The sequence below is a fragment of the Pseudoliparis swirei genome, chromosome 19, assembly GCF_029220125.1.
Source record: "Pseudoliparis swirei isolate HS2019 ecotype Mariana Trench chromosome 19, NWPU_hadal_v1, whole genome shotgun sequence".
NCBI classification, from domain to species: Eukaryota; Metazoa; Chordata; class Actinopteri; order Perciformes; family Liparidae; genus Pseudoliparis; species Pseudoliparis swirei.
In genome coordinates this window covers 7,438,094-7,461,835 of record NC_079406.1, presented here as the reverse complement: position 1 = coordinate 7,461,835, position 23,742 = coordinate 7,438,094, and the positions used below count along the sequence as shown (strand labels likewise).

Genomic DNA, 23,742 nt, shown 5'->3' with positions numbered 1-23,742 from the left:
GCCCTCTGGTGGCAGAAAGAGACAGGACCAAGGGATCCAGCTCTACGTCAAGCATCTGATCTGGGACCTGCTTTATCTTTCAGGAAAGACCCACAAAATAAATACAAACAACTAGGAGGCAAAGTCAGTGTCACATGACTTTATTCCTCATTCATCCAGTGATATATATATAACTTACACAACAATATTTAGAGAGAACACAAACACACACACACAATGCAGTTTAAAATCGCGTCAGAACAAAAAGGGCCGACATCCGAGGAGGAGGATGCCGGGCGAGACGGCAGAAGACGGGCGTCGGGGTTAAAGTGCAGCGGGAGACGTTTGCAGTGTTGGACTGTGGGTAGTGGTGATGTCAGCGGTTTAAAAAAAAAAAACCCATATTATTCCCTGCGACGTGTTACGAGTCAATCCGCAGAAATATTTGTTACCCACCAAACGTACGCATTATCGGAGCTCACTCGTCAGCCCGAAACCGGCCCGACTTGCGGGTTGACCTTAAGTGACCTTAAGTGCTGTCGTCAGGTATTGTAGCGGATCGCTGGCGTGCAGCAGGTCCGCTCTGCCGCACCGCGTCCGGGTCTATTCATACATCCAGGACCCGGGCCTCTGGGCCGTGCAGCCTCCCATACACAGTGGTGACACTCGGCAGCAGGTGGACAGCGTGTTATTTTAACTTCACGGGGCACCTGATTGGAAACATTTGTCTGGGGAGCTACTGAGGTTGTTGTTGTTGTCTCCTCAACCCGTAAACATGTACTGGGAGGAGGACGGCTTCTCTTGAGCTGATTAGGAAGACGAATTGAAACTTTTTAGAACGACGGGAAAAGGATCAAACACCATAATCAGAGTTCATGGGGGAGTAAATTGCTGTAAATGGACCATAATGCTGAAAATAAACTTAATTTGTTCAAGGAATCGTAAATTAAAGCGTAGAACTGATAGTATACAATAATAGAACTACGATGTTGGTACCCTGACATGCATTGGCCTCCAAAGTGATCCGAACCGAAGCCGGATTAGTACCGAATCTGCCCCGGGGAGGACAGCAAATCCAGGCTGCAGCCCAGCTTTACCCTGCCGAGACGTGTGCCGTAGTTACCGGGGGGGGGAGGTTCACAGCTCTTCACTCTCGTACAGGGGGGCGGTGTGCTGCGCGGGGCGCTCCACGGTCAGGGTGGGCACGTGGCTCAGAGAGGACAGCAGCTTCAACGTCTTGGAGCCGCGGGGCGCCGTCTTCATGGGCTGGACTGTGCGAGCTGCAGGAGGAGAGGAGGAGGAGGAGAAGCAGAAGGAGGAGATGGGGTGAGTTCAAATGTAGCTCGTATTTATCAAAGGTCACATGGACACATTGGTGACCGCTGCTTTGTTATTTTTAACCTACATTAGGCTTTTATTCCAGTACAACCCGATTGCAGCCTGCAACTTAAAAAACAACGATAATATATATACATATATTGCTCCCACAAATAATTAATATCCTACATTTAAAACTTGAGCTTTTTACCTCAAGTTTTCAAATCGGGTCTCAATATAAATTAATAATCTAACCCTTACTAAATTATCCAAATATAAAATAATGTATCCAAAATTTAAATCAGTTTTAAAGCTTTAAAATCCAGGATATTACTTATCTGTGGGGAGACCACAAAAACAATAACCATCTGGTTCTCTAATATGAATAATAAAGGAAAAACTCTTCTGCCGTCACCGCTGGCAGCGAGCGCTCTTCCTGGTGGAAAACCGGCTCATAATTCCTGTCATTCCAGCCGTCTGAAAATAACTTCTATGCCCTGCAGCACGGGACGGCCCGGCTTGGCTCGGGGCCAGATGTGGAGCCAGCACCGGTCTGAGAGGTCCACAGACACAGAGCAGGAAGCCCGGGGGCATCGTTGGACTGCAATCCAGTGGATCAATACTCAATGATGTCACAGGAATGAGACGCAGAACAAACCGAAAAACAGGCATCTGAAAAATGAACAGGAGCTTTTAGCGCTTCCCGTGGAAACATACAACACTGTATTAATAAGAAGGATTTGATCATCAGATATTCTTCTCCGTTACCAGCTTTTAAGACATCCAAACAATATGGTGCCATTGTCGCCAACCCTTGTGGGTTGTGTGGCTGTGTGCACTCTGCAGGCGCTTGAGGGAAGTTCTCTATTGTTATTATGACACCACCTACAAGTCCTTAGCTGTAACGTTAAAGACACACACCCAGTGACCCCCCCCCCCCCCCCCCCCAGGGGCGCACAGTCCAGCTCGGGGCCTTTGTCGGCGCCTCTCCGCCCAGCAGCTGGCGTGTCGTGCGATCGAGCGGAAACCTTAGAGCCTCATCAGGGGACGCTCCCCGTACCGATCGCTCCGACTCAGCGAGTACTTCAGTGTTCCTCGGGAAAGATGAGCGCTCACCGCGTCGCCACTCGAACGCGCCGGTTGTCCAACGAGCTAACGAGAGAGCGCCGGAGCCGGTGGAGCGCGCGGCGTCCTCCATATGCCGTTTGACTTTACAGCCAGGGCTACTATGGCGACGAGATAGCCGAGATGGGCCCTCGACGACACACACACACACACACACACACACACAGTTCACTTACTGCCGACGTCCAGCCTGGCGTTGCATGTGGACATGCCGGCTTCGTTGATGGCGGACAGAGTGTACCATCCGGCATCGGACTTCATCAGCCTCTCCAGCAGCAAGCACTGGCGGCCGGAACCGTCCTGATACAGACTGGAGGCACAATAACGTCATCACTAGTTATTAGACTGGAGGAACAATAATGCATCACTAGTTATTAGACTGGAGGAACAATAATGCATCACTAGTTATTAGACTGGAGGCACAATAATGCATCACTAGTTATTAGACTGGAGGGACAATAATGCATCAATAGTTATTCGACCAGAGGAACAATAACATAATCACTAGTTATTAGACTGGAGGGACAATAATGCATCACTAGTTATTATAATCCGTACGGTATGTGTACGGATTGTAAAGTCCTCTGAGGCAAATTTGTAATTTGTGATTTTGGGCTGGACAAAATAAACTGAATTGAAATGTAAACTGTGGAGGAACAATAACGTCTACTTCATCACAGGTTATGTGACTGGAGGAACAATAAGGATGATTCAGCAGATTGTTCAGGAGGAACTAGACACTGGATAAACTATATTAGGTATAAGTGCCGTTTTCTATTAAAAGTACATTTGTGACCCGAGTTGTGAAGTACAAGTAGCTACAGGGTCGCTCTTAGCTAACGAACTGCTGCCGCCCCCACTTTAGGAGCCACTGCTCCACCAACAGAAAAGGTACATCTTTAAAAAGTTTCCATTCCGGATATCTTCGGCCTCTACGCTGCTTTCGACCGCGCCCGGCTTCTCGAAGCTAACGGCGGGAGGCGTTTGGGGCGTGACGCAGCACCTCATTCGGTCGGGGTCGATGCGCAGCATGTCTTTATCTTTCTTCCAGTAGAGCTGTGGGGGAGGCGACGCGTCCACTTTGCACTCCAGCCGAACGGTGTCGCCCTCCAGAGCTCGGGAGTTGGACATCTTCTGGACGAAGGTGGGCGGACGGAGAGCCTCCTGGGCTGCAGAGGGGGAGGGGCCACAGCACAGCGAGGAATCAATTCTCCTCCACGGCGAAGACAAACTTGACCAAATCCCGATCGTCGCCGGGCTTTGACGAGGACGCACTCTTTACCTAGCACGTCCAGCCGCATGCTGAACCGGCTCTCCCCGGCCCGGTTCCGGGCCACGCACTCGTAGACGCCGGCGTGGTGCACCGTGACGATCTCGATGAGGAACGAGTGCAGCCCCTTCTCAGACACCATCACCTTGTGGAAGTCGTCTGGGCGGATGGCTTTGCCGTCCAGGTACCAGCACACGTCTGGCGTGGGGAGGCCTCTGACCTGGATCGAGAGCACAGCCGCACCGTTACGGCATCGGACTCTTTTTGGGCATTTAGTCGCACGAGGGATACCGTGAGCCGGAGTGGAACTCAGGCTTGAGAGCAGAGATTCACCTTGAAGTCAATCCTGCAGAAGCGTCCCTCCTCGACCGTGAGGTCTGAAGGGGTCTGCAGGAAGCGAGGGGCGTAACACTTCTCCTGGATCGCCGAGCCCTCGTTTCCCCTCTCGTCCGTCCCGGTGTGGCGCCTCCCCCTACGGGGAGAGGGAACACTTTCAACGGCTGGACTTACAGACGACCGCAATCACAGAACAGCAATCGGCATCAACGTGTGTGTGTGTGTGTGTCGTCTCTGTCCTCCGACGGCATGGATACTGAAGGAGGGACTCGAGCCATTTGTATCCCTCCTGACGGACAACTATGAATATTTATAGCACAACACAATGTGGAGATGAGATAAATACGGGCTGCCATAACAATGGCGTAATGTTGCCAGGTGATTCATCTCATGCTCGGGTTGCATTTCAACCCGTTGTTTCCTTCTTCAGCACAAAACACTCATTTAATCCAATAGTTCGACATTAGATGGACTGTCCCTTTAACAGGGTTCTTACACATTTTGACCGATGGATTTCCAGGGCTTTTCCATGACTTTAAACCAAACTAAAATCTCGGTATAAACATGAACAATTTAGAAAATGTTGCGTATTGAGAGCGTATGCCGGCTTATATTTTGAGCGTCTTTCTTGAATTTTTTTTTTTAATTATTTCAAACTCGGCGTAAATGAACATGACTGATGATTTTAGTTTTTTCCATGACTTTTCCAGGCCTGGAAATGACCATTTTAAAATTCCATGACTTTTCCAGGTTTTCCATGACCGTACGAACCGTGCTTTAAACATCGTGATATTAAATCCATCCAGATTGCTTTGGCGTGACTTGCGGCCCAGATCAACAATCAAGAGACTCACGCCAAAACAGCCTCCATTAATAACCATCACTACGGGTACGATGTGTGTTTTGGATTTGGGGTTGAGCCGTCCCTTTAAATCTCGTTTCTTCCTGGTGGAAACGAGCTGCCATGTGGACGGGCGTGAACACATCTCACTTTGAGAATGTCAGAGACACTAGCGACACATATTTGGGAAGTATGTCCTTTAATATGTCAGTCTGGACACCTCTGAATGGAAGGGTTCATTATTGTTGGGATATCACACTTAAACCATTAAATAAAATAAAAAATGAAATCACGATGTACATGCTTCTGTGAGATTTATTTACCAGAGTCCGCCGGTGTGTCTCCCTTCTGGTGAATCTGGCTGCGAGAGAAAACACACTCGTATAAGCAGAGGTCAGCGCTGGTTTCAACTTTGAAAAGCAACCGTTTGAGTTTGACAAAATTCCAGGACTGTGTGTGTGTGTGTGTGTTCTGACACAGTAGTCCTGTTGTCACCAGTGAAAGGGGCTCGTTCTCAGAAAGCAGGCAAGAAATAGCCTCTGACAAAGCGGTGTGTGTGTACATGTACTTGTGTGTGCAAGAGAGAGAGAGAATAGATTGTGTGAAGCCCTACGAGCGATGACAGGCTTTCCTGCACACACACACTAAAGGGACCAGAGAGGGCTCTCTGGGGCTGCTGATTAAGCTGCCAGGCTTTTCCAACTTTGGCTTGGGGAGCCCGTCGGGAGGCCCTGAGAGGGGAGCGGGCTCCCTGTGCAGCCATTCTAACCCAAGTGAATGGAATGATGTGCGCTCTTTACTAAAGAGCAAAATGAAAGCTAATGGGCTTTGGACTAGAGCCCACAGAAATGTCTGCGCGGCACCACCAGCACTGCAACACACAGCATCGGCACAACACGCTGCGAGACGGAAGGCTTTCTGCAGTCATCACGCGCTAAAAGGAAAAGGGGTGCGGTCGTACCTGGTCCACTTGGTTGTCTGAGAGGCCGTCTTGGTCCCCCATGTCGTTGGCGTTGTCTGGACCCAGCAGCCTGCGAGCCATGCGCTCCTCATAGGACGGTTTCTGTTTGAAGCTTCATACTGTTAATGTGGCATTTGCCACGCCCATAGAGAGCGTGCTGTACTTTGTTTTGGTCATTATTAGGACTCTTTGACACTCAAAAAAGGCAAAAAGGCTGTGTAGTGTGTGTGTGTGTGTTTGTTTGTGTGTGTGTTGGTGGGAGGTGCGTTTTGTCTTTTTTTTTGGTACTTCCAACCAGGGCTGCAACAACGACTCGATAGAAACGCTAAAAATCGATGATTAGAATAGTTGGCAACGAATGTCATTCTGGATTTATTGTGTCGCGGAGATGTTTGAGGATTAAAGAAAGTTGAGCGGAGGTAGAGGACAGACCTTAATGCTGCTTTGCGAAAGCCAATCAGCGTTGAGACGCTCCGCCCGTCATCACTGACGTCGTGACGTTGGTGAACCTCACTGCTGCTGCTCTAGCGGCGCTGCAAGCGGCAGTTATTGAGACGTAGTCGGTGAAAGTCACCGAGCGGTGTGAGCCTACGGGGGATGTCATGAACCCGAACACGAGGGCGTTAGATGTTACGACGTTTGTGGGATGCCCACAACAAGTACAACGTAGAAATAGTGGTTAGTTCTTCCGTGGTGGATGAAGCAAATGATAACCGTTTCCATGGAGTAAAGAAACAGATAAGCCCCGCCCCCTCTCAGGCGCTAATGAACCACAAATAGTCGGGCGAGTCAAGCGTTGTCAGTTCTGTGTTTGAATAAAGGGTTGGACGTTAATGTTGTTGTTTTATCAAGATTCATAGAAAAAATAATCGACAGATTAATCAATTATTAAAATAATCGTTAGTTGGAGCCCTACTTCCAACAGTTTGCAAGGCGCACAAACACACACACACACACACACACACACACACACCTGGCTGTTCTTCCTCCTGACCTCCTTGGAGCGCAGCTTCTTTTCCAGATCATGGATGAGGGCATCTTTGGAGCCCCGGATGTCTTCGTCCGTGGAGCGAGAGGAAGATGGCCGAGGAGCGACGGACTTCTTCAGAACGGGCTTGGGGAGGCTGAGCAGGTAGAGAGCGAGATGAAGAGGAGGGAGAAACAGGTAAGCAGAGCCAAATCAACAACATAAAAAGACACTCGAGAAGTTTAAATGCTGCAATTAACTGGTATCCACTCCTTGTGGAAATAACAAGCGGACTAGTTTAAACCTGCGATGACCTGCGCAGGTTCATCTGTGAAGAACATATTTTACTAATAAGATGCTATTCAATACAGAGAGTTGCAATAAACGGATTGCCACGCTTGCTTTTATACAACTGATTCCGGCAAATATGTGAAAAAACACCAACATTTAATTATTTATTATAAGTCGATGATTAGCAAGCTTTTGACCAAAGAAACAGACAAACGTGAGCAAAATGGCTCAATCTGCTGGCCAATAGTCAAAAAAGGCTCTAGATTGAACACCTGATATAAAAGAACCCCTGATTTGATGATGTAATGGATGCAAGTTTATTTATATCCTATTTTCCACAAACAAAAAGGTCACAAAATGCTGTACAGGAGTGGAAAAATAGAATTAACTAAGTGACCATACAAGGGGCTAATGTGGGATCAAAAGTTTGGGACATATGTTTCTATTTTGGCGACAGTTTATTTTCTACTTATTATAGGAGATGAGGTTCCAAAATTTAAAAAAATTAAAAAAGACCCCACATGTCCCCAGTGATGCATATGTGGAGAGACTCTCCAGGTTTGTCTTAAGTGTGGGAAATATTCCACTTTTCCTTAAAAACACGTGCATGTTGACTCACATGCTCGGCGGTGCCTTGTAACTAACGGGCAGGGAGACCACAGCAGGAAGTCCTCTGTTCTGGCCGTTAGGAGTGTTGGGCTGTTGCAGAGAGGAGGGGGGGGGGAGAGGGCAGCACGGGGGGGATGGTGACACTGGGAGAGAGACATGAGGGGAGGGAGGGGATCGGGAGGGGGAGAGGCTTTGGGCGGGGGAAGGGGAGAGGCGGAGGAGGTTGGAGTTGGGCGACAGCTTGGAGGAGGAAAAAGGGGAGCAGGCGGCCTGGGATGGCAGCACGGAGCAGAGGAAGGCGGCGGGTGCCGACATGGAGTCCTGATTGGCCGCCAGGGTGGCGCTGCCGAGGCCGCTGGCACTGGGGATGCTGGGGGTGAGGGTGATGGTGGAGCGCACGGTGGTGCGGGGGAGAGAGGCTATGGAGGCCGGGATGACGGTGGCAGAGGGACTCGGCACGGGGGCTGGAGGGAACTGAAGAGGAGCAGAGGAGGCCGGGGCGGAAAGGGGAGAGCCGAGACCTGAAGAGGACTTGCCCGTGCCGTTAGCGTGGGCTTGTGCCCGGGCCTGGGTGTGTCCCTGGGTCTGGCCCTGGGTCTGGCCTTGGGTGTGGACCTGGGTGAGTCCCTGGGTCTGGCCCTGGGTCTGGCCCTGGGTCTGGCCTTGGGTGTGGACCTGGGTGTGGACCTGGGTGAGTCCCTGGGTGTGTCCCTGGGTCTGGCCCTGGATCTGGATCTGGGTGTGTCCCTGGGTGTGTCCCTGAGTCTGGACCTGGGTGAGTCCCTGGGTCTGGCCCTGGGTCTGGCCCTGGATCTGGCCCTGGATCTGGCCCTGGGTCTGAGTGACAGACTGGGTTTTGCTCTGACTGAGGCTTAGTGACTGAAACTGCGACTGGGTCTGTGACAAAGACCGGGACACTGACTGAGTCCGGGAAAAAGACTGACTTTGCGTGGACGCCATGTTAGCTCGACTCTCCGTGACGACTGCGCTGCTTTGCGAACCGGCGAGGTTCTGCTGGGAGCTGCTGTGGTGCTCCCGGGCCTCTTTCACAACGCTGTCGTAGCTGGGCGCCTGAAAGGCCGGCTGCGATTGGATGAAGTGGCGCGGTCGCTCATAGTTGAAGGCGCTGGGGGGGAAGACACTGGGAGTGAACTGAGGCAGATCGGACAGGTTCATGCTGTCGCCACCGGACTGGGAGGGAGAAGAAACACACACACACACATTTACAAAAAGTGAATACAAGTGGGAATTCTGCCATTTGTGATCAACAAAAGACATTCAGGAACATTTCAGCTGTTAACAACTGTAGCAAATGGTTCTTCAGAGAGCGCACGCCTTTGTGTAAGAAAGGTTCTCACTGTGATCTTGATGGGGGTGAACAGCTTGGGCACTTCGGTTTTCTCCTCGAATTGGGTTGGTGGTGGTGGTGGTGGTGAGGGTGACGGCAGAGGGCTGGGCGTATAGGCTGGGACGGTGACCCCTGGAGACCTCTGGCCCCCTCGCTCCTCCGCGCTGTAACCAAAGGTTTCTTGGGAGCGGTTGACCGGCTGAGGCTCTGGAAAACTGACAAGAGCAGACATGAAGGTGAGCAGCAAGCAGAGAGTCAGGGAGATATGATGTGAGAGATTAGGGTTCCTCAATTTATGAAAAGCTTCCACGAGTGGTCGAAGCTAAAATCAGAAAGCCAAATCAATTTGGTGAAGAGATCAATAAGATCTATCCTGTCATTGCTGCTGTGGCTTGCCTCCTTGGCCTGGATGAAGGCAGCGTACTCATGTTAACACACGAGATGTACTCCGCCATCTGGAAGTCCACGGAGAGCTGCATTATTACCTTCGCATTGAAAATGCGGAAGGTTATGTTTTGATCGGCGTGTATTTATTTATTTATTTGTATGCGTGTTACTCGCATAACACAAAAAGTATTAAACCGAATCGCATGAAATTTGGTGGGATGATTGGTTATTATCCGGGGACCATTTGATTAGATTTTGGGATCAATCGGGTCAAAGGTCAAGGTCATGGATAGGTCAAAATCATTTTTTTACCATAGCACAGTCAATTTGTATCCAATTGGCATGCAACTAATGCCAAAATGTTCATATTTCAATGCCCAATCTTGTGATATGCAAAGGTATGCGCTCTACCGAGTGCCTTTTCACAATGTTCACAATTATAACTGCTCATGCTCTGGTAAAATCGGAGTTTCTATCCGCTTCTGTTACAGTATATGGTTTGTTTCCATCTGCTTATGTTATGGTGTAGGTTAGTTTATATCTTACGTGACGGCGTAGGTTTGTTTCCTTCTGCATGTGACATGGTGAATACAGTCTGACCAAATCACCTCTATATTTCCATTTTATTCCCAATGTTTATTCCCGTATAAAGTTTCCACTGTGAATATCTAAAGGACGGTGGTGAGATACGGAAACAGCTGTGATGAAAATCCCAAACAAGAGTTCCTAAAGCCAAGTGGAATTTGACCTGCGACAATCCCCCTGATCTCCAGGTAGTTTAAACCAGCAGAAGAAATTAAACCAAGATCCGAAGACCCTCAGATGCACGTTAACAATATTCTGCACTAGGTCTCTCGCAGATATTGCACTCAAATCACTAATTTGAAACCTTCTATTTAGCCTAAGATATTCTGGAGAAGAAAAAAAACAGATTGGAACCAAAAATGTCAAAGTAAAGTAGAAGTTGAAGCAAAACATTTGTTCCAAAGGGGTCAAAGTTGAGCGATTGCAAGGGAGACAACTTTGAAAAGTAACTTGAACTCTGGGTCTGTCTAAGGAGAGTATGAGGTATCAATAGTTCCAGCCCACCTTAATAATTGTTTTCCTGTGAGGCCGAGCATGGCTGGTCCCCTACTTTTATTCCATGAAAGAATTCTGTTTCCATGACAACCATGTAGCGCTACGCAGCAGTGACAATAGCGGTCTCTATCTTCGCTCCCTCTCACACACACACTTGTTTAATTACACACACACACTGGTTTCCTGCGCTTCTCCTGGTCCTCTAAAGGCTCAAGACCATGTTGGCCGAGCCAGAATCAGCTGACCCAGAATCAGCTGACCCAGAAATTCACCGGTGGACAATCAACAGCTAAACGAGTTTGACAAAGCAGCAAGAATGTGGATTCTCTCGCATACAAACAATACGCAAAAATGTTGAGTGGCCAAAAGTAATCTTTTAAATGTCCAAGGGAATCTACAACCTCATTGGAGGACTCCATCTCTAGTCTGACGTAAACATTTTGAGTGTACGTTGTATTCATTGTTTTTAACATCTAAAACACAATGAAAAGACAATGTTTGATTAAAAAAAAAAAAATCAACTTGATCATTTATGAAACGTGACCAAGAGGAGATTTGACCGGGACACTTTACAACTAAAAACAACATCACCCGAGACATATTTATTGCATTTCGTGAATGAAATTTCCTCGTTACTCGGTACTTATCGGCAGTCCCGGACGCCAAATCCGATGCATTGGTCGGCCCCTAAAACAGAGTGGGACGCGAGAGCAGGCGTTACCGCCACACCCAGGGTGGCCTCTGTTCCCATCACAGTGTCCCGGTTCCCCCTGGCAGTGAACCAGCACACAGGTCACCGGGGTCAGGGAAGTGTCACACCTGACTGTCACGACTGTACGTATAGTGTTGTACTTTCTGTTCTTTAAATACTCCCACAACAACAATAATAATAATGATGAATTGTACGAGTATAGCTTTAAAGAAGGTACTCAAAGCTAATTTACATGTTAAAAACATAAACGATAAAAGCAAGTTTTAAGGGAAATAGACGAGCGGAGGAGAGAGAGGGGGCGGCAATGAAGTAGGGCCTGTCCTTGTCCCCCCCCCCAGGCACAATGCTTGGACAGAGGGTGGGGGGGGGGGGTGAGGAGGTTGGCGTCGGTGGGTCTGACGTTGCGGGAGGTCGGTGCAGGAGGTCAGAAAGGTGTCGTGAAGGGCTTGTTGGTGATGAGGAGAATCTTGAACTGGATTATTTGCCAGTGGAGGTTTTCAAGGACTGGGGTGTTTTTTTAATTTTATCTCTGGTGTTGGAGTGGGAGAGCAGAGTGTCTGTGTGTGTATCTGTGTGTGTCTGTGTGTGTTTGTGATCTTTAGTATGAAGATGGTGTACAGTAATGTGTTTCTATGATTAAGTGGCCGAAGCTATATTGGTCTCGGAATTCGGACATCAGCTGGCAGGTGCAGACACTCTACTTGTTACCCAATCCTTTACACACACACACACACACACACGTAGGAGAGTGCTAAGCTGTTCTAAGTCCATTGTATGAATGCTGAACCAGAATCTGGTCAACTTTTAGAAAAACTTAAAAGTCTCTGCTGGATTCTGAAAATACGTCAACGCCGTCGTGAGATACATTATTCAGACTGATGGTAACAATTTTCACCAAAAGACGGATTGGGATTGTTTAGACACACTCTGTTGGGCTGTTTCAGGACAGGAGCCAACAAGGTTATACAAATAAACAGCGGGAAGTTACCATCAACTCAGCCACATATGGATTGTATATCAATCCTTAGATTTTGGATATTGTAATCTCATAACATGTCACGCATCTTGTAGTGTCCTTGTTTTTATAGTGTCAAGTGATCTTACCTGTGTTCTAGCTGTTCTATTATTTGCTTTTACCATTTCAGTCATTATATCCACATTCTTTGAATTGTTTCACGTAAATCTATTTCTGTAAATATTTTTGCGACTGGTCAACCCTACAATGTCTATGTTGACGCTCATTTTCTTTAATGATCAAGATATATGACTTTCTCTGTATTGCCCGTGCCTAAACTCTTAAAGGACTACATTTTCCCCAACAAACCGATTAATCAGGTTGAATAATTTGGAGTTTTTTAAGGATCATATTTTAGGCAACAACAAGGTAGAACTCCTTGGAAGTGCCAAACACACTAGATGCCTCAGAGAAAAATGAAAGAAAAAAACATTGGTTTTTCACAGCTGAAATGTACCCAACAAGCATAACTAGTCAACACCTTCTCCAACATTCAAACCAACAGTGCCCCCCCACCCCATAGACAATCCAATTAATCTTTCTCGTATAATAATCAAATCAATACAACAATCAGATTAACGCTATGTTGGCCAGAGAGCCTGAAAGTGACCTTATGTATGCAGTGACCTGAGGACAGGGGGGTTCTGAAGGACACCGGCGCCATGTCTGCACTTCACATTGGGGATGAGATCACATCTCTGGACTCATCACGCTCAGCCAAACATTCTCCTTTCATACCACTGATCCCGGATCAGGGGACATTAAACAGGCACTTGTTGAACGTAAATCAAACGTCAATGATGCAGACAGCTCAGGAGATAAAATAGGACCTCATATTAAGTATCACCTGTGGTACTTGAACGCGTACTGTGATATTAATGCACTTTTGGTGGTAGAGTTTTGAATATGGCAAACAAGCTTATCCTTTTTTGTTGTTGTGGTGAAATAAATAAATTTTAAAAAAACTATCAAAACAATGTAATAAAAGGCTAGTGTCTGATTAGACGCCTGCACGTGAACGCACCACACACACATGCGTAGGCCTACTTGCTAATCAGTAACTTCTCGCTAACTAACTTCTTTTAAACTATTTAACTATTTCCTTTTTCTCAAAAATACAAACAAATAAACATGCACTGAAGCATGTGGGCCGTGTGGCTCACAGCAAACACGGCTCAACAACACAGGCACGTTTACGAAGCGGCTCCACGGAGCCCCGATGAAAGAGAGAGTGAGTCTCGGGTTTCAGCGCAGGTAACGTTACGTGGAGATGCAACAGTGAGTTACCAACAGACCTCCATTTTACTGCCACTTAATGATTCAAAAAAACAAACTTATTTTCACAACAACGTGTTGGTAGAAGAACCAGGACACCCGTCGTTAACGGCGAGTCCTCCTCGCGCGGTTGACCACCCAACAGCCAGATGACATATAAAGTCCCCAAATAGACTAATTCACTTTTCCAAGTGCTCTAAACATAGTTTGACCTTTTCAGCACGTATTATAAACAAGAAACAAGAAAGAACAACTCGCTCGACTACAGGCGGCCAGTGTCGTTGACACCGGGGCTCCGCGCCGGTTGTCTTCTTACCTGCGTTATCTGCGCCGCTGTCCGTTTGAAGTGCAGCCGACACGGAGAGGACCTTCCCCGCGGTCAAGAGGAACAAACACACCGGGTGGTTGGAGGAGTGGGAGGCTCGGTAGCAACAGGTGACACGGCGCGCGCTCACGAGGCAGAGGGACCTTGGGGTGTCGGGCGGGACTTGGTTTCACCCGCAAAAGCTCAGCAGCGTCATAGGAGCACACTGCATCTCTGCGACCTCGGTGGCTCCGGAAGCACAGCTTTTTAAATAGTATTAATCAATATAGTTTGAAATATATTACGCCTAATTAATAAAGTGTATTAATTATTATTATTATTAATAAGATCCGTACTTGCTCCCATTAGGTAAGTCTCGTGACAGAGGGAGGGATGCGCTTGATAATTGTCTTCTTTTTCAATTTTAGAATGATACAATAGCGACCTCCTCTGGTGTTAAAGAACAACTACAATCGTTTAAATATCATTTCATGTGCTTCCCCTGAACCGTTTACTTAAAGTAAACACCACATTGTAGCAAAAAGGAAGTGTGTAAATGAATAAATGGCTACAGAAATACACTAAAAACGAACATGATACTTTGTGTTTCCTTTATAGATACTTTGTGTGGGCGACTGGTGTGAGCGGGGTTCGGTCAGAGCATCGGCGGTTCGATTCCCCGGCTCCGCTAGCCCATGTCCTTAGGCAAGACACTTAACCCCAAATTGCTCCTGTAGCTGTGCCTCCTGTATGAATCATTAGCACAGGTAGTGTGAAAGCGCCTTGAGAGGTTTGAAGGCTAGAAAAGCAGTATACAGGTACCGTGTACCATTTGCAGAAAGGGCAAGACTGTCTGAAGTAACTATTGAATAATAATAATGTGATTTTTCTCATGTCATTGAAAAAGTGATTATATGTATTTAAAAACAACCAAGAGATAATCCAGATATGATAATCAGAATAAGGTTTAGATGCAGTGAGGTATTAGCTCCACATCCCTCTGGTCCAGTTCTACTGAAAGACCTGAGGCCTCTTGCATACCTGCAGCAAGAAATAACTTCATCAGGAAGATCTCAGAATCAAGGACAGCAATGTGGGATTATAATAATGAGTCAAGGGTCAGAGGTCACCAGTAGAGATAACATTAGGGCCACAACAGAAGCAGCTGGCGTGAGAACACCGGGGACCAGTGAATCATGTTCACGGAAACCGCCCGACGTGTGTGTTAGTGTGTGTGTGTGTGTGTGTGTGTGTGTGTGTGTGTGTGTGTGTTTTACATGGGTGTACCACATCTACTCACTCTGCAACAGGCATGCTATCTTCTTCGGGGCTGTCGGGCCACTCGGGAGGGGGCAGGGTCATGGAGTCGGGCAGCTCCGAGGGAAAGTCGTCGTCGTCGCCCTCTCCGAAGGAGGAAGTGTCCCGTTGGTACTCCGCCTCCGTTTGCTGCCGGGGAGAGACGGCTTCCTGCAGGCACGCGGCCTCCACCTCCAGCTGCTCCTCCAGGTCTGCAGAGCCAGAGATGATCGTTTCTGGTGTGGCGCCCACAGCTCGACAGGTGAACTACACGGCGGCGTACGAAGGAGCCATCTCACCGTTGTAGACGTCCAGGAGCGCCGAGGAGGAGGCCGTGCCGAAGGAGTTGAGGGCCACGCACTTGAAGAGGCCGGAGTCCTCCGGGAAGGCCTCGGTGATCACCAGTGTGCTCAGCTCCTCTGCACCACAACACACGCTTTTTCATCCACCATCCGACAGCAATTCTGATCACTAAACGTGAAACTATGAGGTGAAATGGGAACTCATAAGAAATTCCAATGGCTTTACACCAAGGCTAGACCCTCTTAACCCTCCTGTTACCTTCACATTTACTAACATATTTTACCCTCAGGGTAAATTTGACCCCAGCAATTAAAACCTCCTGAAAATTATTAGAATTAATATTGTTTCCCAAGTTTAAGTGTGAGGTACTTTATGTTTGTTTGGTGACGATCTAAATATCCCTTTAAATATATAAAAAAGTTGATATTTCTTATATGTTTGACAGTGAAAAACAGCCTGGGGTCAAATTGACCCCAAAGAACACCGACGTTAAACATTGAATGGGGTCAAATTGACCCTAAAGGTAACAGGAGGGTTAAATGAAGCCAGAGCATGTGACCTGGCCGTATTCTGGACACGAGCGGTGACATACATGGTTTCTTCACCAAGGATCACAGATCGAAAGTATTCCACAAACGCGACTAAAGCGCCCCGAGAGAAACCTGAGAGTGAAAGCACGACACCGTCTGTGTAGAACCGGTACTGTACCTGGTACTGATGCAGAGCTGGCCTCTGGGAACACAAGAAGAGAGGGAAACGTCATTTCCTCATCATCAGATTCAATCCCAAGCTTTACTTTCATCTCACACACACACACACACACAGACACCCACTTCCATACAGGCACCCACTCTTCTGCAGTATCCTGAAATCGTCCGAGTCCAGCACTTGCTCGTCCTCTCTGTACCACGTGACCTGCAGGGGCGGCGTTCCCCTCAGCCTGCACTCCAGGACCACCAGCTGACCCTTCACCGTGGACACGTCATGGAGGCCCTGGCAGAGGAGAGGGGGGGGGGGCGCAGAGAGGGAGAGAAGGACCGGGGTTAGAGGACGGGATTTTATTAATCATTTCTGCTCATTTCCATGATACGTAAAGGTCTCTGGGTTGCATTAGAGTTGCACGTGCACGTAGATTAAAGTGTGTTTTACCTTGACAATAATAGGGGCCACTCCACTCCCTGGAGACTGTTGATTGTAGATGGGACTCTTAGTCTGGAAGTGGTAAATATATATATACACTACCGTTCAAAAGTTTGGGGTCACTTAGAAATGTCTTTATTTTTCAAAGAAAAGCACTGTTTTTTCAATAAAGATAACAATGAAAAATACACACTATACATTGTTAATGTGGTAAATGACTATTCTAGGTGGAAACGTCTGGTTTCTAATGAAATATCTCCATAGGTGTATAGAGGCCCATTTCCATCAACTATCACTCCAGTGTTCTAATGGTACATTGTTTTTGCTAATCGCCTTAGAAGACTAATATCTGATTAGAAAACCCTTGTGCAATTATGTTAGCACAGCTGAAAACAGTTATGCTGGTGATAGAAGCTATTCCTTTGAGCTTGAAGTTTGAAGAACAAAATTAATACTTCAAATATTAATCATTATTTCTAACCTTGTCAATGTCTTGACTATATTTTCTATTCAATTTTCAATTCATTTGATAAATAAAAGTGAGTTTTCATGGAAGACACAAAATTGTCTGGATGACCCCAAACTTTTGAACGGTTGTGTACATATATTTAATATAACTTCTAACCACACGGTCAGCCACTGTTTCATTAGGCAGCTCAGTCCGGCAGGGAGGCAGTTTACCCTCTGAGGGCTGACACACAGCGGCTGCACCAGGCTGGAGTGTCTCTGGGCGATGACGGAAGAGGAGGAAGAGGAGGAGGAGGTGGAGGAGGAGGAGATGGTCAGGGACATGGAGCTGGTCTTCTTCTGCACCCTCTGGACGCTGTGCGGGGTACACATGAGGAACAGGAACCCAGTCTATCAGCAGTACGTCCCCCTGTGTGTCCGGCTGTCTTTCTACCTCTCAATTGTGTGGCTGGGGATATTTATTCTAACAAACGCAAAACAAGTATTTAAAAAAGTCTGCCAGTATCTCTGTGTGTGTGTGTGTGTTTTTTTTCTTCTTTTTTTTCTCCCCAACTTTTCTTCAAACTATTTTCAAATTTGCCTTCAAATTTTTGTTCTAATAATGGTATTATCTACATATTGGTGTGTGTGTGTGTGTGTGTGTGTGTGTGTGTGACTCACTGAGCCATGTTTCAGGCGCTCCAGGAGGCAGAGGTGGTTCTCTCTACAGAAACAGAAGCAGAGAGACAAACACGTCAGATACTGTCTCTCCTCCCTTCAGCTTTTATTTATTTATTTATATATATATAGCGAGAGAGAGAGAGAGAGAGAGAGAACAGCTCTAATTCAAGTTTTCTTTGCAGAATAATACTTTATCTACCTTATGCAGTGCATGTTTTTACTCTCTGTAATACCTTTGTGTACTCTGTGTATCGTCTTTTTAAAAAAAGCTGCCATGAAGCAGCGGGATGAAATGATTGACACGCTAGCTCAAGTTTCCTGTCAATCACGAAAACGAATGCAGCGCTTGAAATAATGACGTCCTGACGTGTGAGAGAACCCCTGTGGGTCAAATCCCCCTGGGAGGAAACACATTCCAGTTGTTCTAGAGAGGGAACTCCAGTCACTATGTTTGGAACATACAAAAAAGACGATTAAATTATGATAAGCATGCACGAGTACAAGGTTCAAGACACCAAACATACAAGTGTATATTTCTGTTTCAGCTAAAGTCTGACATCTGCAATTATACACATTTATTTAATGATGTCCTGTTGAGTTATAACTTATATTTATTCATTCCTGTATTTATTTATACATTTATTCTTGTATTTATTTATACATTTATTTAAGCATTTATATATTCCTGTATTTATTTATTTATACATTTATTTAAGCATTTATTTATTTATTCTTGTATTTATTCATGCATTTATTTATTTATGTATACTTAAGTCATTTTAAGTCCTCCATACACACACACACATCTATATATATATATATATATATATATATATATATATCTTAGCATATCTTACTCATGAAATCTGTAGTCTAGTTCTAAATAGAAACCATAAACAATCACTTTTCTGTGTATTAGTGCAACAACACGGCTAATGTGAAACATGGATGTATCAAGCCCAACCCAGATGTGCACTTTACACACACACACAAACACACACACACACAAACTGTGTGACGATAACCCTTACTGTTCACTAAGATCTTCAGCACCACATGGCCATCGAGGTGCCAACTGTGTCGGTGAGGATCAAGTGCCTTGCTCAAGGGCACGCCGACATGGACCGGAAGAGCCGGGGAATCGTATCTGTCTGGAGGACGACCCCGCTCCGACTAATGAGTGACTTTGCAGATTTGTATCTGTGCTTTTGATGTACTTTGTAAGTAAATTTGCTTATTTACTACTTTGTATTTCCTGAGATCCCAACCATCAGAGGTCAGATGTCATGTGTGTCTAGGACACATGTTAGGTAAAAGGTAAAGTGTCTCCATCATGGTCTCCCTTTCTTCAACTAGAGTGTGAGCAGAGTATGCAGCTAATGTTTCACTCCCCCCCGCCCCCCCCCCCCCCCCACAGAACACGGCCCCCCAGCCCTGGGCCCAGAGAAGGAGCTGAAGGAGGAGACGCAGGTTCAGGTTTCCAGGCTAAAATTAAACTCAGCCTCCTCCTGAGCACGGCACAGACTCTCTGGGTCCACATACACAAGACCCACTCAGCCCAGTAGTGTAGGGTAACCCTCTCCTTCACATTTGAGTTGACCCCCCCACCCCTCCCCGTCTGTCCGTCTGCTAGACGCTGCATGGGGACCGCTGGACGCTAAAGGCCTCGTCTCACTTGTCTCTCTCCGTTACATAACCAAAGGGTTTATAGCACCTCCATGTGCACAGGGCAGAGCAGGGGGGGGGGCTCAGCGGCCACTTTAGTCACGGTGCAATGAATTATCCAATTAAAGGCCGGCTATGCGGTTCAATATTGCATCATAAAGGACACAATGGAGACTTTCAGTTTTGAGGAGAGCTGCACCGGTTATTCCGCCAACCGATGGGAACTAGCAGCCAAGCTAACGGCTAACGGAGGTTGCATCGACTCGCACCATAAAGCGTTCCGTCTCTTCTCAGTAAAGATTTGCATTGAGCGAAAGAAAATGACAACACCATCGTGATGCGTTCAAATGTAATCTAGGAGAATGTGTAGTTTCCATTTTCACAGTGATATAAAATAGGCATCAAAGAGGGGATACACCTGTTTAACTTACTAACACCAGCTCTAAGCAGCTTATAATATACATATTCTTTATTTTGGGTTTTTTCTGAATGTACTTTCCAAGCCGTTTTAAGAAATGGTATGTATAAATTTACCTGCCGGTTAATGACTCCGAAAATAAAAAATAATAATGGTTTCATCAAACATAAAGTTCAGATGCTAGCCTTTTGCTAAGCAGCTGACGATGACGATGGGATGACCTGATGATGCGTTAGACGAAGGGGCTCACCAAAGTCATCGGGGTTCACCGACTTGACGCCGTGGAGGTTTGTGTATGTGTGTTGAGTTGACGCGTTAATGCTTAGTGTAGAGTTGTAATATGTTATTTGGATTTGCACATGTACATAAAGGAAGTCTTATGTTGACAGTACAATGAATCAAGAAGGTTATGATCATTTATAGGGAGTATTACGAAGAATATTAAGATGAATGTATTGTAAAGCATAAGAGGAAGCCACTGTTTTTTATTATAACTTTATGTGATGACATATTTATATTGTTTAGAGATGATAGTTAAAATGGGTGCCGGTGGAATCCTGAGACGTTACCTTTATTCTGAAGGCAATCTAATGAGTTTTATTCTGAAGGAACTTCCTGTCCTTGACCAGAAGTATGACGTTTGACCCCACCATCTTTAATTGGCCATAACCCAACCAAAGGGTTTCAATGTTCAGTCAGACAGAGAGACTAATACACAGGAGCTGCATCATTCTACGCCCCACGACCGTGAACGTTTATTGTCTGTCAACTTTTGCCATTTAATAATGTTTAACTTTAATTCATTGAATCCTGAATTTCATTGAGCCTGAGACGTCCTGGTAGACAAATCTTTTCATTAGCGAAGTCATGACGGTTCATCCTGGAGATACAATGTGTACCAGATTACCTAGAATCATAACACAGGTCGATGAAATCAAGCATTCTGATTGGTTGAGAGTGAGTCACGAGGTGTACTTTAATGAGCCATAATGTCCTGTGCAAACTGTTTACATTTACCCGAGCGTTCCATATCTGTGCACGCTCTTAAAATAACAACAACGGTAGATTTTGCACGACCGTTTTCAAGCTTGACATTTCCCAAACATGTTCCGTGTAAACTTTGATATTTCGGGGGAATGATTTATTATGAGTGGTTAGCCGAAGAGGATACTTCAGACGTCATGCTGCCATAGATAAGAACGAAAGTGAGACCTATGAAAAGCCAACGTGTTGAGGGTTCATCCTCTGGGGAACTCGAATGTCTTGACACAAATAGAAAGCCAACCTATTAGTGGTTGAGATACACCGACTGACAGACAGACCACCAGATGGCCACGGCCAGGGCTGCTAGCGTGGCAAAAAATATGAATGTATTGAATTTGAAAAACCAGCTCCACTTTAATCAGATCTTTGGATCCACTTCATTTGCATATCAACACAGAACTCCACCGGTGTCACCGGTGTTGTCTCAGCTGCTGTCCTGTGCAGGAGGCCCCGCTGTGGGCTTCACATGTAACACATATTTCTGACAGCAGCTTTGGTTCAACATGAGATTTCAAAAATTGTCAAAAAAAGTGTCAGGGCAGCATCGTTCTGAAAGAAGCTCTCTCCTCCCTCCATCTCCATCTCTCCAATTCTCCTAACTCCAACTGCTCTGCTGGCGGCGGGACCGATTTAGACCGGACGGGGTCACCTGATCTCTCTGTGGGCCAACCACGGCCGAGCAGGCCGAACCCCGCGTCACACAGGCATGCGGGGCTCGCGCTGTGGACCCCCACCCCCCACTCCACCCCCCACTCCTGTTGGCTCGTGTTGCCTCACCCTGCATGCTGGCTATATGTCTGACACACATTTATTTTAATTTTTTTCACTTCTACCCTTTAGACCCCAAACGGAGGTAACAGATTGACGGAGAGGGAGACACACGTAGGTATAGATACAAGATAGATGGACAAGAGAGATTGATAGAAAAAAGATTGGAAAAATAGGAGAGACCAAATTAGATAGATAGTTTAGATATATTTGAAATGTCGAAGATAGATTAGATAGATACAAATATATATAGAGATATATATATATATAGAAAGAGAGATAGATAGTTAGATTATAGAGACATATTAGATTTGATAGATGTATAAATAGAGGGATTAGATAGATAGATAGATGGATTATATATATTACAGAAAAATAGTTGTATAGATATAGTCTGGCATAAGGACACATGGCCCAGCATATAACTTCAGCTCCAGACAGATCTTCCCAGCTGTCCTCTTCTTTTTGACCCATTCACCACATTCAATCCAACATGTCCGGCAGTATCAATAACATGCAGAATCAGGAATGTGGCCCTCGTCCAAGTGAAGTACAACATGTGATTAGCTGATTACCGGAGCAGTACTATCACAACAGAACCACGACACAGAACCTCCCTTCATTTCATTTGTACACTCTTGCAAGAACCTGTTGTTTGGACTCTGGTCCATGAGCAACAACAACAACAAAAAAACACATATCTGGCACGTCAACGGGATCAGAAACGGGCCTTCACCCGGCAGTGGAAGGCTCTCGGACACCAGTATATCTTTTATCTAAGTTGCAATTTGTCGAATCCAACCACGATCACAACAGGCCAACACACACTTTCTATCCCAACATGTGGGAGAAATGTAACCAAACTTACCTGTCAAAATAAAAAATAAAAAAACACAACAACAGCAAACGTATTGATCCAAAAAGAAAGTGTGAACGGTCCAAAAGCTCAGTGTGACGGTCACGGCGTGGTCGCCGGACGCTCCCTACTCTGGGAGAGCTGACACTCACATTTGCACACAAACGGGGGCAGACAGGGGCATGTGTGCGTCGAGGGAGGGGTGTGTGTGTGTGTGTGTGTGTAGGGGGGGGTGTTAGCAGGGGGAATGAGAGGAGTGCAGGAGGGGTTCAGTGGGAGGGGTACCAGATTTAGAGCGGAGCGTGGTGTTCATAGACGACACTCATTGCAGAACAGTAGGGGGAGAATGAGAGGCCATTTTCAAAAGATGGAAATGAGGTCGATAATGTGGCGGCTGGAAGCTTCGATTAATCCTCACTTAATCCGGAGGTGAGAGACAGAAGCCAGCAGGGCCTCCAGGGGACTCATGAGATGAGTCCTCTTTGGAATTGAGAGTCAAGGCCGACAGGGAGAGAGACCCTTTCTCTAAAAACGCCTCAAACAGAGTCCACCGACACAAACACAATTACACTTTTTCAGTTCAGTTTATTTTATACAGCCCAACATCACACATTACAAATTTGCCTCAAAGGGCTTTACAATCAGTGGAACACACGTAACTAAAATAGCAGAAATTATTTCTGAAGTGGAAGTGCACACCCCCTCAGAGGTTACTGACCAAAGCAAATCCGAAATGTGTCATAAAAGAAGAATAAACATGGTCTGAGGGCTTTTATTTTGAAACTCCATCCGACTCCAGGGGTTAACTCCTGTTACCATGGGTGGAAACTGGTTTCATATATTTAAAAAAAGAAGGGTTTTTTACCTTCAGTACGTTCTGCAGCTGACCTTACAAGTATGTACAGTTGCATGCAGTATGCACTGTTCTACTTCCTCATAACAGGCCACCTTGAACTTTGACCCTCTTGCTCTTGTATCGGCTGTGCAAAGGATCGTGGGTCAGAATAGCCAGAACAGCATGCTTTAGAACTGCATTTTCTCTACTGCCCAGCAGTTGTATATAAGTCTTCTCCGGTTGTATAGAAGTCTATGCTTCATGTCTTAACGTTGCATTTCTCTCTACTGACCACGAGGGGGCGACTCCTCTGATTGTATAGAAGTCTGTGAGATAATAATGACTCCACTTCTCTCTTGATTTATTCCCTCTGTACACATAGAAAACGTGAGTTTATGATCTCAATATCTAGTTTCAAGTCTTCTTCAATACAGCATGTTTGTTTACTAAAGTTCATACACTTTAAAGTAAA

General features: G+C 46.2%; 1 protein-coding gene across 4 annotated transcripts; it reads right to left on the bottom strand.

Moving 5' to 3' along the window:
• Positions 1 to 124: 124 nt before the first annotated feature.
• myot (myotilin) lies at positions 125 to 22,552 on the bottom strand. Of its 4 annotated transcripts, XM_056439944.1 has the most exons (19): positions 22,448 to 22,552; positions 17,918 to 18,129; positions 17,685 to 17,727; positions 17,238 to 17,379; positions 16,566 to 16,628; positions 16,250 to 16,409; positions 16,125 to 16,148; positions 15,413 to 15,532; positions 15,118 to 15,325; positions 9,055 to 9,259; positions 7,707 to 8,887; positions 6,803 to 6,953; positions 5,830 to 5,931; positions 5,192 to 5,229; positions 4,025 to 4,163; positions 3,704 to 3,911; positions 3,425 to 3,590; positions 2,598 to 2,731; positions 125 to 1,259 (listed from the first exon to the last, which is right to left on the bottom strand). In XM_056439944.1, the coding sequence occupies exons 3-19, from the start codon at positions 17,690 to 17,692 to the stop codon at positions 1,117 to 1,119; spliced, it is 3,192 nt and encodes a 1,063-aa protein (XP_056295919.1). In that variant the 5' UTR covers positions 17,693 to 17,727; positions 17,918 to 18,129; positions 22,448 to 22,552; the 3' UTR covers positions 125 to 1,116. The 4 variants fall into 4 exon arrangements, with proteins under 4 accessions (XP_056295919.1, XP_056295918.1, XP_056295920.1 ...); XM_056439943.1 differs by lacking the exon at positions 17,918 to 18,129; XM_056439945.1 differs by lacking the exon at positions 17,918 to 18,129 and having other exon boundaries at positions 16,268 to 16,409.
• Between the last annotated feature and the right edge of the window lie 1,190 nt (positions 22,553 to 23,742).